Source organism: Propithecus coquereli, unplaced genomic scaffold, assembly GCF_000956105.1.
Source record: "Propithecus coquereli isolate 6110/MARCELLA unplaced genomic scaffold, Pcoq_1.0 Scaffold64, whole genome shotgun sequence".
Lineage (NCBI taxonomy): Eukaryota > Metazoa > Chordata > Mammalia > Primates > Indriidae > Propithecus > Propithecus coquereli.
The window spans coordinates 1,000,806-1,012,939 of record NW_012152396.1 but is presented as its reverse complement, the minus strand read 5'-3'; the positions used below and the strand labels follow the sequence as shown (position 1 = coordinate 1,012,939).

At 36.4% G+C, this 12,134-nt stretch overlaps 1 protein-coding gene across 1 annotated transcript in view; it reads right to left on the bottom strand.

Moving 5' to 3' along the window:
- Positions 1-2,033: 2,033 nt before the first annotated feature.
- MUC7 (mucin 7, secreted) overlaps positions 2,034-12,134 on the bottom strand; it is a 68,084-nt gene continuing 57,983 nt past the window's right edge. The window contains exons 2-4 of the mRNA XM_012659826.1: positions 8,361-8,436; positions 7,103-7,171; positions 2,034-2,912 (exon numbers count right to left, since the gene is read on the bottom strand). Of these exons, the coding sequence (XP_012515280.1) occupies positions 2,034-2,912; positions 7,103-7,156 (933 nt within the window). The 5' untranslated portion in view covers positions 7,157-7,171; positions 8,361-8,436. The remainder of the gene's footprint in view (positions 2,913-7,102; positions 7,172-8,360; positions 8,437-12,134) is intronic.

Sequence of the window (12,134 nt, the reverse complement as noted above, 5' to 3'; positions counted from 1 at the left end):
TTTTTTTTTTGGTAGTTGTATAGGAAGATTTTAATTTTATTTTAATAGCCACACATTAATATTTTTAAGGGATAACCTGAGTTTTCTCTTCCTTTAGGCAGTGTCTATTGGTTTCTTACTCTGTGAAATAATAAAACTAACTTGTAGCATCTTCCTCCTCCTCCTTTTTTTCCCTCCACCATCCAATGTTAGTACACAGTGTTATATTTCTTAATATTTGCTTTGTATGCTTATACATGCTTAAGTTTTTACTGCTTGATTTGGCAGCATGACATGATCTTTTGTCTCTCAGCTTTTATCAATGAGGCAATAATCAGTGAATTTATTCTACTTTCTACCATTTCTCCCTTTCCTCCTTGGAAACTAAGCAGTTTATTAGGGAGTAATGCCCATGAAAAATAGAGGATGAAGCAGAAGTGGGCAGGGAAAGCTTTCAGACCGTGGTGCAGATCTGATATCCGTGAAAGCAAAGGGGTAGGAAGTGAGATTAGGAGGGGAGAGCCTCAGTCCATGATGTAGATTTGACAAAGTCTTGGCCGTAAGGGGAGTTCTAGAGTAAAGGTTGCCTGTTGCAGAGTCCTATGTTGAGCAGAAACGTCCAGACCCAAGTACTCCCGCAGTGATCAGTCCTGGGCTGATCATACAGAGCTACTCCAAGATGAGCCTGGGAGGGACAGAGTTAAGCGAGAGGCCTGGGCTCTCTGTCAGACTGAGAAGCGTACGGCTAATGCCGAATTTGGATTGGAAACATGTTAATAAGTACGATCAAGCTAATCTAATCTAAGTAAATTAACTGCTTTGTTCAAAGGATGGAAAAAATAATTAATGTTCAGAGGTAGTGTGCCCCACCCAGGTCATTTGGCTGATTAGTGGCAGAGTGGACAAGAATGTAAGTCTTCATTTAGGCCTGTTTTCACCAGTTTGAGGCAAGAAACTTCAAATACACACAATGATAATAGATTGCCATTTCAAGTCTTTATTAGTTAGCAAAAAAATCTAAATGCAATCACCAGAGTTCTTATTAATAGTAGTAGTGACAGAAAGTAAAAATATCTCCACATCCCCAATTAACATCATCTCTATATACCAAGTAGCTAATTTTCATGCTTTTGTAAGTAAAGTCAGGGTTTATTTTCAGAGATAATTTTGCAAGCGACAATAGAGTAGTAGTTTGGTGTGGTTTAAAACACATTCAAATGTATGACTAAATGTTTTTAGAAAATATTTTACTGTTGAATACATTTCACATTGAATTAATGCAAATTAATTGAATGGATAGTGAAATACTGTGAGCACCATGGAAACATACAGAAAAATCTTTGGTGGTTCACAGAGGCTAGAAGCAGGTATATTAGATCCAAATTAACTAGATATAAGACAGTAAATGTCAAACATGAGGTTTAAACAGTTACATGCTCTCAAAAATGTAGTGCCAGTCTTGGTTTGTGCTCGGCTGCCAAATTTCATTCCATTCACTTCAAATCTTCACTTCAAATCAACTTTCCCCTTTCTTGGCTCACAGTTCTATCAGTAGATAGATAGATTTATCTATCTATAGATATTTAGGTATTTTTGTTCATTTGGACAGACTCAATTTTATCCCTTCATGTTTATAGGAATTAAGTGATTCAGGTCAGTTTTGGATTGGGGCTAAACTGTAGTGACCTTGTAGTTTCCCACATTTAGGAAAAAGTAAATATTTGATGAGCCATGCAGTTGATGAGCCATGAGTCCCAAAAAGTGATCACTTTTTTGGGACCTACAGAGATAGCCTACTAAAGGGAGAGAAAGTCATTAGATAAAGAGAGAAGAATCTTGGACATGCACCTGGTTTGCGGGATAGAGGTGGTTTGTCTTGTTAATAGGTCATGTGGGGGTGAATAGTTAGATTGAAAGATTAGTGACAGTGCTTTAAATCTGAGTGATATAATTTTACTTTGTGATTTGTAGTGAAAGTAAAGATGGTATAGTTCTGCACTGATAAATTGCATCTTATAAATGATAGCACACTTTACAATGTATATACTAATGCTTTACCCTGTAACCAAATAATCAAAAATTTGATTTATTATATCCTGAAAACCTAAAAGATACTGAGAAATTCTATTTTGGCTGGGAGAAGAAGTTGGTTGTTGAACAGTTGTAGTTTGGCTTGTGGGTGCAGCTGTCGTTTTGGAAGTTTCAGGTGCAGCAGTGCTTGGGGAAGAATTAGGAGAGGTAACTAGGACAGCTGTGGTCTGTGGTGCAGCTGTGGTCTCTGGTGGTGCAGCTGTGGTTTCCAGTGGTGCGGCTGTGGTCACTGGTGGTGCAGCTGTGGTCTCCAGTGGTGCAGCTGTGGTCACTGGTGGTGCAGCTGTGGTCACTGGTGGTGCAGCTGTGGTATCCGGTGGTGCAGCTGTGGTATCCAGTGGTGCAGCTGTGGTATCCAGTGGTGCAGCTGTGGTCTCTGGCAGTGCAGCTGTGGTCACTGGTGGCTCCGGGGAATACCCTGATGTTGATCCAGCTACAGAAGAGCCCATGTTGACATTATTTTCTCCTGAAGGTATGGCAGTACCATTCTGAACAAGAGCAGTCAGGCCTGGAGAGGTAGCAATTTTGGTAGAAGCGGATGGGGAATTCAGAGGTGGGATTTGGGTGGTAGCCTCTGAGATATTTTTGTTGACCACGGCGTTATTTTTAATAGGACCCTTGGGTGGCTGTTGGTTATTTGGGAATTTGGAGGACTTATTAGCTGAATGTGGGGGCCTCTTCTTATGAGATTTGTATAGACCAACATGGACAGGCTTTTTAATGAATGGATTCTGGTGATATAGTGGTCTAGAAGGTTGTGGTAATTTGGAGGCAGGTCTTGATCGATTGTGATGATGCCTTCTGTGAAATAGTTCACGATGCTTCTTTCGACCTTCGCTGAGCTATGGAAAAGAAAGAAAGTGAAATGAAAAAAGTCTGCCACATTGATTTATCAATTAGGGGATCGTTGCTGACCATGACATAAGCAATGTTTGTGGAGTTTTGGGATTGGAGACTGGAGTTCAGTGGGCCACATGATTGTCTTAATTTCATCAAATCTCAATAAAGAATTACTATTAGAAAGTTTTCTTTTGTCAAGGGTCTACTTTTCAGCTAACTGAGTTGGCTATATTCCTGCAGGCTCTAGTCTGCATGATTAGCTAGATTTGCACTTTAGTGCTTACAGTTTCTCTCTTCTCTCTTTGGTAGAAAATGGTCAAGTTGCTCCCTGAGACCTCAGCAAAAAGGCATCCTGCTAGCTTAGCCTGTTCACAAAACTTTAGTTAAAGATGTTCAACTGATGTCCATGAGCCTTTTCTGAATCACATCCCTTATATTCACTATCATCAAAACACAAAATAAAATAATCAAACAACAACAAAAGCCCAATCAACCAATTTACCAAACAAGCAAAATATCCCATCCGAGCTCCATATTCTCTGTATCCCTGGAAACAGTTTAGCCTTTATAAATTGGAGAAAGAACTGTGGTCGTTACATTTTAACTTTATTATTAAAAAAATTAGAATTACAAAATACTTGGGGTTCATGAATCATGTGATATTGTAGGAAAAATTTTGCATGTTTATGCATTTTGTCTGGATAGAGGACTGACAGCTTTCATGAATTCTCAAAGATGTTTATGTCAGGAAATAACACAGATCTAGTCCACCCGTACATATGATACTTGATCTTTTCCCAACACCCCTGCTGAATAGCTTTCCTGCCTATGCTTGACAATCTCTTTTGGTCAGGAACTCATTACCGTATCTTCCAAAGCAGCTTGATCAAGAGTTCTGGATGACGAATGGGGGTTTATTTCTTGAGATTTCCATTCTAAACTGAATAAAAATTTATTTCTTCAGATTTCCATTCTTTGGTCCCAATTTTATGTTTTGGCAACACATAGAAGATCTGGGAGCCTTTTAAAATTTGAAAATAACTTCCATGCTATCTGGGTCTTATATTTTGCAAGATTAATATTTTTGATTCTTTAGCCATTATTGACATTATTTGGGTCAGAATATCATCACGATGTCAGTTTCTTATCTCTAAATATACTGTAGTTTGTATTCTGTTTTTCTGTATTTGATCTCATACTAAATTTTTAAATGATCAATTATATTAAACTGGAGAAAGGAAATATTAACTTAAAGATAAGGGGAACATCCCAAAGTTCCAAACAAGGATAGGTTACATTTTTCCTCCTGATAATTCCCACTTAAGTCCTTTTTAAACCACCAAATAGATAAATCATTCCAGTTCCATATTACAAAACTCTCTTTGGAGAAAGTTTAGTGCAGGTAAACTGACAACTTCTGAGACTAGCAGAGTTGTTTAGCTAAGATAACTTCCTCAGAGACTAATATATCCAGCTTCAAAAATAGCTTTGGAAAACATTACTTGTTTAGAAAATTAAATTATCCAGAAAATCTCAGTTCCTGAGTGAACATCCATAAGGTAAAGTAATGGCCTCAGATCCTTATAACTTTATTTTTGAATAGATCTCTTTTAAAAGGGCATCAATTTCCAGAGTCTGTAACACTGACTCCAGGATCCTCCCAGGAGCTTGTCTCCATTACAGGGGTGGTGTTTTCTCCTATAAAATACACAGGTCACATTGTTCAGATCTTTCCCTGGAGACTCAGTATGCAATCCAGATTATTACACAACTGCTCCGATGGAAACAGGATTGAGAGTGTCTTATTCCACTAGCTCGGTCTCTCCCTTTCTAGGTGGTCTCCAACATGTTATGAAGAATGTCCGTATCTTGGAGGAACACATTTGAAACACTGCAACAGACCAGCAGTAGAGGTTTGGGTCTGTCCTGTGTCTGCCATTAAATAACTGAGTGACTTTATGCAAGTCACTGAACAATACTGGAACTCAGTTTACTCATTTATGAAATTATTTGTATTAAATTAAATTCCAGATCGTAATTCTATGACTTTTATGCTTCAAAATAGTGATACTGTTCATTCTCTTAATCAGATGAGAAGCTTCATGAGGGCAGGGATTTTGTTTTGCCCAATACCTGTTTTTGTTTTGCCCATACCAATTTCTGTATGCCCAATACCTAGAACTATGCCTGACTCATGGCAGGCTAGATATTTAATGAATGAGTGAATGGATGGAAGTGATAATAACAAATAACTAATGTTTTATTGAATAAAATCATAACATTTAAAAGTTTTTTTTTAGCATATAAAATTGTTTCAGCTGTTTTACTTTAGGTGACCAAAATAATACCTAGGCCATTTTTATACGAAGGCAAATGAATTAAAATACTATTAATTTTAATGTTAGCTTAGCATAGAACACGTGTCAAATGACCAGTTTGTCTGATTTACTTAAAATGTGGTATTATTATTATTGGCTGTTACAGATGGCTATAACAGAACTTGTTGATTGGAATTGGGTTTAGGGAAGTTTGGGAGGGGAAGGATCTGAAAAGGATGCCTCTAAGGTTCTGAGCCCAGACGATTGAAGCATGGAGGTGCTTATGATAAATATAGATATGCAAGGAGGAGCATATTAAAGATATCAACCCTTGTCTGTTCACATTCATTATTTTTATATAAAAAAATCTTTATAAAGCACTTACTTTGTGTCAGGCCCTATTCTAAGGGGTTTACAAATGCAAACTCATTGAATTCCTTAGCAACACTATAGGTGGGTACTATTATTATCATTACACAGATGAGGAAACTGAGTCTCAGAAGGATTAACGTACTTTTAGGACAATATGTCTCCACGTGCAAACCACACTTCTGGGTGGGGGAGAACTGAGGAATGAGGAAAGAGTAGGCTGGAGTCAAGGGAGGCACGAGGGGAGGGACCCTTGACACGTAGAGCAAGAAAGGAGGTGCAGGAGGAAGCAGAAGATTCCTAAAATAACTAAAGGGAATGCCAAATTCTCTAAGGAAGGAAGAGGAAGAAAAATTAGTCATGAAAGAAACAGAAAAAGAGTCACAAAGGAAGAGGGTTAGAAGAGTGCAAGGTCAAGATTGCATTGACTCGAAATGAGAAAGCACGCTAAATTTCTGCATTCCAGGTTACTAACCTATTTTTATGACCATTTAGAAGCCATTTTCTAACAAGGAAGGAAGCAGTAGTTAAGTAATGTTATATTTAACAGAGCTCCTCATCTGACTCCAGAGTACGTCCCTTCAGTCTTTCTTTGGGACATCTTGAAGAGAGGAGCCAGACTGTCTGCTCCCTGAGTACAGGGAAAAAGCTGAAGATGGTTTTGTCGGGGGGATGTTATGTGACAAATGGGAAATATGAGAATATTCAAGACTAAATTCCATCCACTTTATCAGTTCTCCTGCCCTCTCTATCTCTTCTCTACAGTCATAATATTTTGAGGCTATTCAGCCTCATCCATTAAATATACATTTCACTTCTTGATCCTATTTCAAATTTGTCACAATAAAATTGAATAAATACAGGTATATAGACTTAGAAACAAATATGGTTATTATTACAGGGTTTATCCCCTTGACTCATTATTAGTTTTAATCTTCCTTTCCTAGTAGACCCTAAAAATCATAAAGATAGGGTCCAGTTTGTAATCTTCTCTTGGTTTTGGAAATCATCCTTTCCTGTCCCCTTTTGTGTTGCCTCCATTTTTTCTATCCATACTCAAACTTCCTACATTTTATCCCTAGGTGATCTTGTAAGGTCTCATAACTTCAAATATGTTCTAGATAAAGCTTTACCTGTTGACTTCTTTCTGAACTCCAGGCAATGTATATTCAACTAACTGCCTGCTTGACGTCTTCATGTGGAAGTCCAATAGCGATTTCAAATTTAATATGCCCCAAACAGAACAATTTCGTTAATTTCTTTTACCACACACATAATCCAGGAGAAGGTATGGTAGATTCAATCACCAAAATAGATCCTAAATCCACTTTCCCGTTTTGTTTTTAACTGCTGACATTCAGTGTAAGTCACCATCTTTCCTCTCTTTATCTCTGTTTCACAGAACACAAAAGATGTCAAGCTTCTTAGAAATAGGGATTGCCTGTTATGCTTTAAAATCCAAATGTTTGATGCCTAAGAGAAAACTGATTTGGGTGGATACTCACTGAGAAGCAGGCACTCAGTGCACAGATGCACACAAGCAGCGGCAAAGTTTTCATCTTTTTCTGTGATTCCTGGGAAAAACAGAAATGTGATTTACTGTTCGTTATGATATTGTGGGAGCATTTTGGTGAATCATGTATTTTTGTTAGAAAATACAGTTTAAAATAGACCAATCATTTCTGAAAATTATGTATACATTTTCATTCCACAGTGGTGAGTCATATTTGCTTCAAGACTAAGATACATTCTTTTGGAGAGGAAGCAATGGAGGAGAGTCAAGAATTATTCTGTTATAATTAGTTTGCAACATGAACATTTTCTATAGATGCTAAAGATTGCCTAAGAAAGGCAGGGTCTTAGGAAGAAATAATTGTCTTCTTATTTCTATTTTAATCCAAGAAGCCTTCCTCTTTGGTGAACCATCGTATACACTACCTGATATTTATCGAACATGGTTTTGTAAATATTCCTTGTTGTTCTTTTAACCAAAGATGTTTCTTGTCTCTGGATGAGGTTGTTATTTAGGACAAAGAACCATATCAAATGGACTTGTACTGCAACTTCATTCTACTGAAGAGAAAGATGTCGCCTTTTACTTTTCTCATTTTGATTTTGTATACAACATGTACATGGCAGCTTACCAGCTTTAGAAAACAAAATAAAGGCTGTTCCTTACACAGATTACACACTAGGGTAAGTAAATTAGTGCGCATGTCAATGTGGTGTGTTGTCATATCAGATACCCTTCATAATGTTGCCCTGTGTTTTGTCAAACTGTGTTAAAGTCATTCAGACTTGGTTTAAAATCCCAGCTCTGCCACTTTGTGACTTTGAGTGAATTGTAATCTTACATGATAAGATTGTCTTGAGGATTGCCTGGAATAATATATATTATAAATTGTACTGAGAATAATTCCTGATCCATCATGAAGGCTCAGTGGTACTTGTAGTACTTGTGTACTAAGATGAAAACAATCTGGCCTAACTGGAGAAAGGAATTATCATTATTTCAGTACATTGTTTTATCTGTTTCCTAATATTTTAGGAAATAAACATTTTCTTTATTTTCAAGACCAAAAAATATTCATACCGATCATATTTTCTTCTAATGACATATGAATTGAGCCTGTTATCACACAGTTTAGCAGTTTACCAGAAGAGAGAAGAATCACTGTACCAGAACTACTACTAATATTTAATATACTTACATTACTTCAAAGCTGCTTAGTTACATTAGAATATATCTAAAATGCCCAATACCTGGCGTAGTGTGAATCTTTCTTCTTAGTATGTTTAATGCCGCTGTTTGCCTTCAGCTACCTTTGAGGGTGGTTAACTAGCAGCAAAGGAAGAGACAGCACATGAGAATCTTCAGGTTTTATAACTCTCCAGTTGAGCTTTATGGAAATAGGAATTCGTTGGATTTAGGGTAAAGTCACTTCTGTCAAGAAATTTGCTTTCAAAGACAAAGAAAGAATAGTTGTAGTTTGTTGAGGTTGACAGTAGTCCTTTGTGATCAATTTCCTCCTGAAGAACACAGTGACGTTCCGAGGTTCGCAATGACTAGTTTACTTGATTGATAGGAAGCGTGATAATGATTGATGACACTGATGGAGACACAAACAGCCGTGGCCCAGGTCCTCCAAGCAGGAACAGATCTTCTACCCTTCCTGTTGGCCTCCCAAAGTCACCAGACTAATTGCTTTCCGGCAGTTAACGTAATGGAGCACCATTTTTCCTTGTCAGTGAGTACAGTTGAACAAAGGGCAGAGGATTCAAAAAATAACATGATGCCAAATATTGGTGAAGGACTATTGCTTTAAAGCTAAAAAATGAACACCGAATTTTTAATATGAGTAATTTTTAAAATTTTGACTTTTTACTTTGAAAAATATTTAAATGTATCGAAATGTGAGAATAGTATAATGTGCAACTGCACATCCATTCCCTAGATTTCACAATTGTTAACATTTTGCTATGTATGCTTAATTGTTTTGAGGAGGTATTTTAAGGTAAATTACAAAAATCATGACAGCTAATCTCTTTCAGCATTTCACTCTAAAAAACATTCATAACACAATACTGTCGACATCTAACACTACTAATTTACACATATAATCTAAAACTAAGTCCATATTCAAATTTTCCCAATACTGCCAAAATATTTTAATCATTTTGTTCTTTCTTTTCTTCTTTGTATAAATTTAAAAGGTACAAGTGCAGTTTTGTTACACGGATATGTTGCATAGTGGTGAAGTCTGGGCTTTTAGTGTAACCATCACCTTAATGTGTTGTACATTGTACCCGTTAAGTAATTTCTTATCCTTCACCCCCCTCCCACATTCCCATCCTTCCTAGTCTCCAATGTCTATTATCCTACACACCAGGCCCATGTGTACATGTTATTTAGTGGGAGCTATATACTTGTAAGTGAGAACATGTGGTATTCGACTTTCTGTTACTTCACGTACGATAATGGCCTCTAGATCCATTCATGTTGCTGCAAAATACATCATTTCATTCTTTCATGGCTGAATAGTATTCCGTTGTGTATATTCAGTGCATTTCCTTTATCCCTTTATGCATTCATCTGTTGATAGACACTTACGTTGATTCCATATTTTTACTATTGTGAATAGAGCTGTGATAAACATATGAGTGCAGGTAGCTTTCTGATGTAATGATTTCTTTTCCTTTGGGTATATGCTCAGTAGTGGGTTCAAACAGTATTTCCATTTTTAGTTCTTTGAGAAATTTCCAAACTGTTTTCTATAGAGGTTGTACTAATTTACATTTCTACCGACAGTGTATGGTCATTTCGTCCTAACCAGGCCCCAACTAAGGTTACATGTGTTACATTTACTTGTTATATCTCTAGTTTCTTTTATTCTAGAAATTTTTCTTTCTTTCCCACTATGGTAGTGATATCTTGAATGATTAGACAAGTTGTCTTGTAAGTATTTATTTTCAGGAAACAAAAACCCTTAAGAAGCATTTTATATGGGTTTTCAAAATTAGATACTCTACAATGTAAAATTGTTAACCTGGAATACAATTTTGAAGGTGTGAATCCACTTTTAGGTAGCCAGTTTGTTCTTTTGCACATATGGTCTCTGAGGGCAGGTTCAGAAATTATATTCTTTGGGTTCGATTCCTTGCTTTTCCACATAGTAGCAATTTTTGGTAAGTTATAGAACTTTTCTCCCATCCGGGCACTAGCCAGGCCTGATCCTGCTTAGCTTCTGAGATCAGATGAGATCAGGCATGTTCAGGGTGGTATGGATGTAGACAAGTTATATAACTTTTCTAAGCCTTAATTTTTTTATCTGCAAAACAGGGGATACCATTTATCTTCAAAGTTGTGAGAATAAAATCACATAACTTAAAGGCTCTGACATGGTGTTCTTAAATTGAAAGCCCTTAGCTATTATATTGCTGTCAGTGAAAAGTTAGGGATAGTTTTTTGATATAGCACTGAGAGAGTAGATACGGGTTATAATATTATTTTCCTATTTTCTTGCTAGTAACTAGTGATATGCATTTACAATATGCTTGTTACAGTCAAAATTTAAGACAGTGGGGTAAAATTTTTATTGATGTGAAACAAGATTTTCTGAATACACAGCTTCATTGGAACAATTTTCAAATCACCTTAAGTTATTGCCCACTTAGTTATGATTTGTAATGACGTGAAAAAATTGATAGGACTTCCAGAAATGTCTAATTATTTCCACTTGAGATTCACATCTGGAGATAACAGGTTTAATTTTCTTTAAATAGTGGGAAAGTATAAGACTAATTGGACCTAAGCCAGTGCCTTTCATGTTTTGTTTTTTAATAAATAATGAATAGCATTTATTCTTTGTTGCAGTGTTGAAGCCACTTTGAGTTTTAGAAACTTATGATTATATATGTCAATTGCACAAAAATCCGGAAACAACACCTGGAAATGACTGACATATGGACTACAAATCACCATTATGCCACATTTTAAATTAGCACTGAGTGTTGTAACATGGGACACGATATCATAACATCACAGTCAGTATACTGCCCAGTGAGTTCTGGAAAAGCTACAGCTAATTTTCTCTTCCTCACTGCGCTCTACCTCCACACCAAAATGTTTCACAGTAGGAAAAAAAATGGAAGCTTCTTATCTGATTCAGTCACAACTAAAGCTTGGTTGGTTAATTGAAAAGTCCATTGAAGCAGAATTTATAGTAAGAAGGCTTTTGTCAACCCACTTTTCACCCTGACCCCAGCCCCATTGGATTTTCCATATTATTTTATGCTTTCTAATTCCTCTGTGAAACACAGTTAAAATATGGGGAACATCAATTATTTCAACCAATCGATCAAGGCAGCCTTTACTATATCAACATTATTTTAGGATATGTACTTGTGGTTTGAAATCGTGTTACTAAAGTTGAGAGTTGACCTCCATTAAGGTTTTGAGAAGATCTTTGCAAGATGGGAGAGTATATGGAATCCACTTTCAGGTTTAGGGAAATAATGTGGAGTTAAGAGCAAGAGAATTTGATAATGATACCAACAGAAGATTCGCCTGGAAAAATAATAGAGAGCAGTGTCTCAGCTTTGACTAGTCTTGGCAGGACTTACATAATCTAAATTATGTCTGTATATGCAAGAAAAAAGAAAAGAAATGATACGCATCTTTAGTTTTTGATTTTCTACTATTATCTACTTTATCTACATGACCAGTCCTAACATCTAAGTCCTTTTCATTTTCAAAGTATTTTCATACACTTCATAATTATCTATGATCTAGAAAAATTTCTGGAGGAAATATAGCAGTCTCACAATTTGTGGGGACATTCACTTTGCTTAACATTACAATGCCGTCGAACTAACAATGGATAATGGTGACATTGAAATCTTCTTAATGGTTTTTGTAAGTACGTTGATTAGGAGAAGGTTAGATAAATAGTCTGTACTTTCCAGTAAAATGACTCATTTGGTATTTTCCATTTCTTCCACTTAAGTTAGCTTGTCAATCTTTTTTTTTTTTTTTTT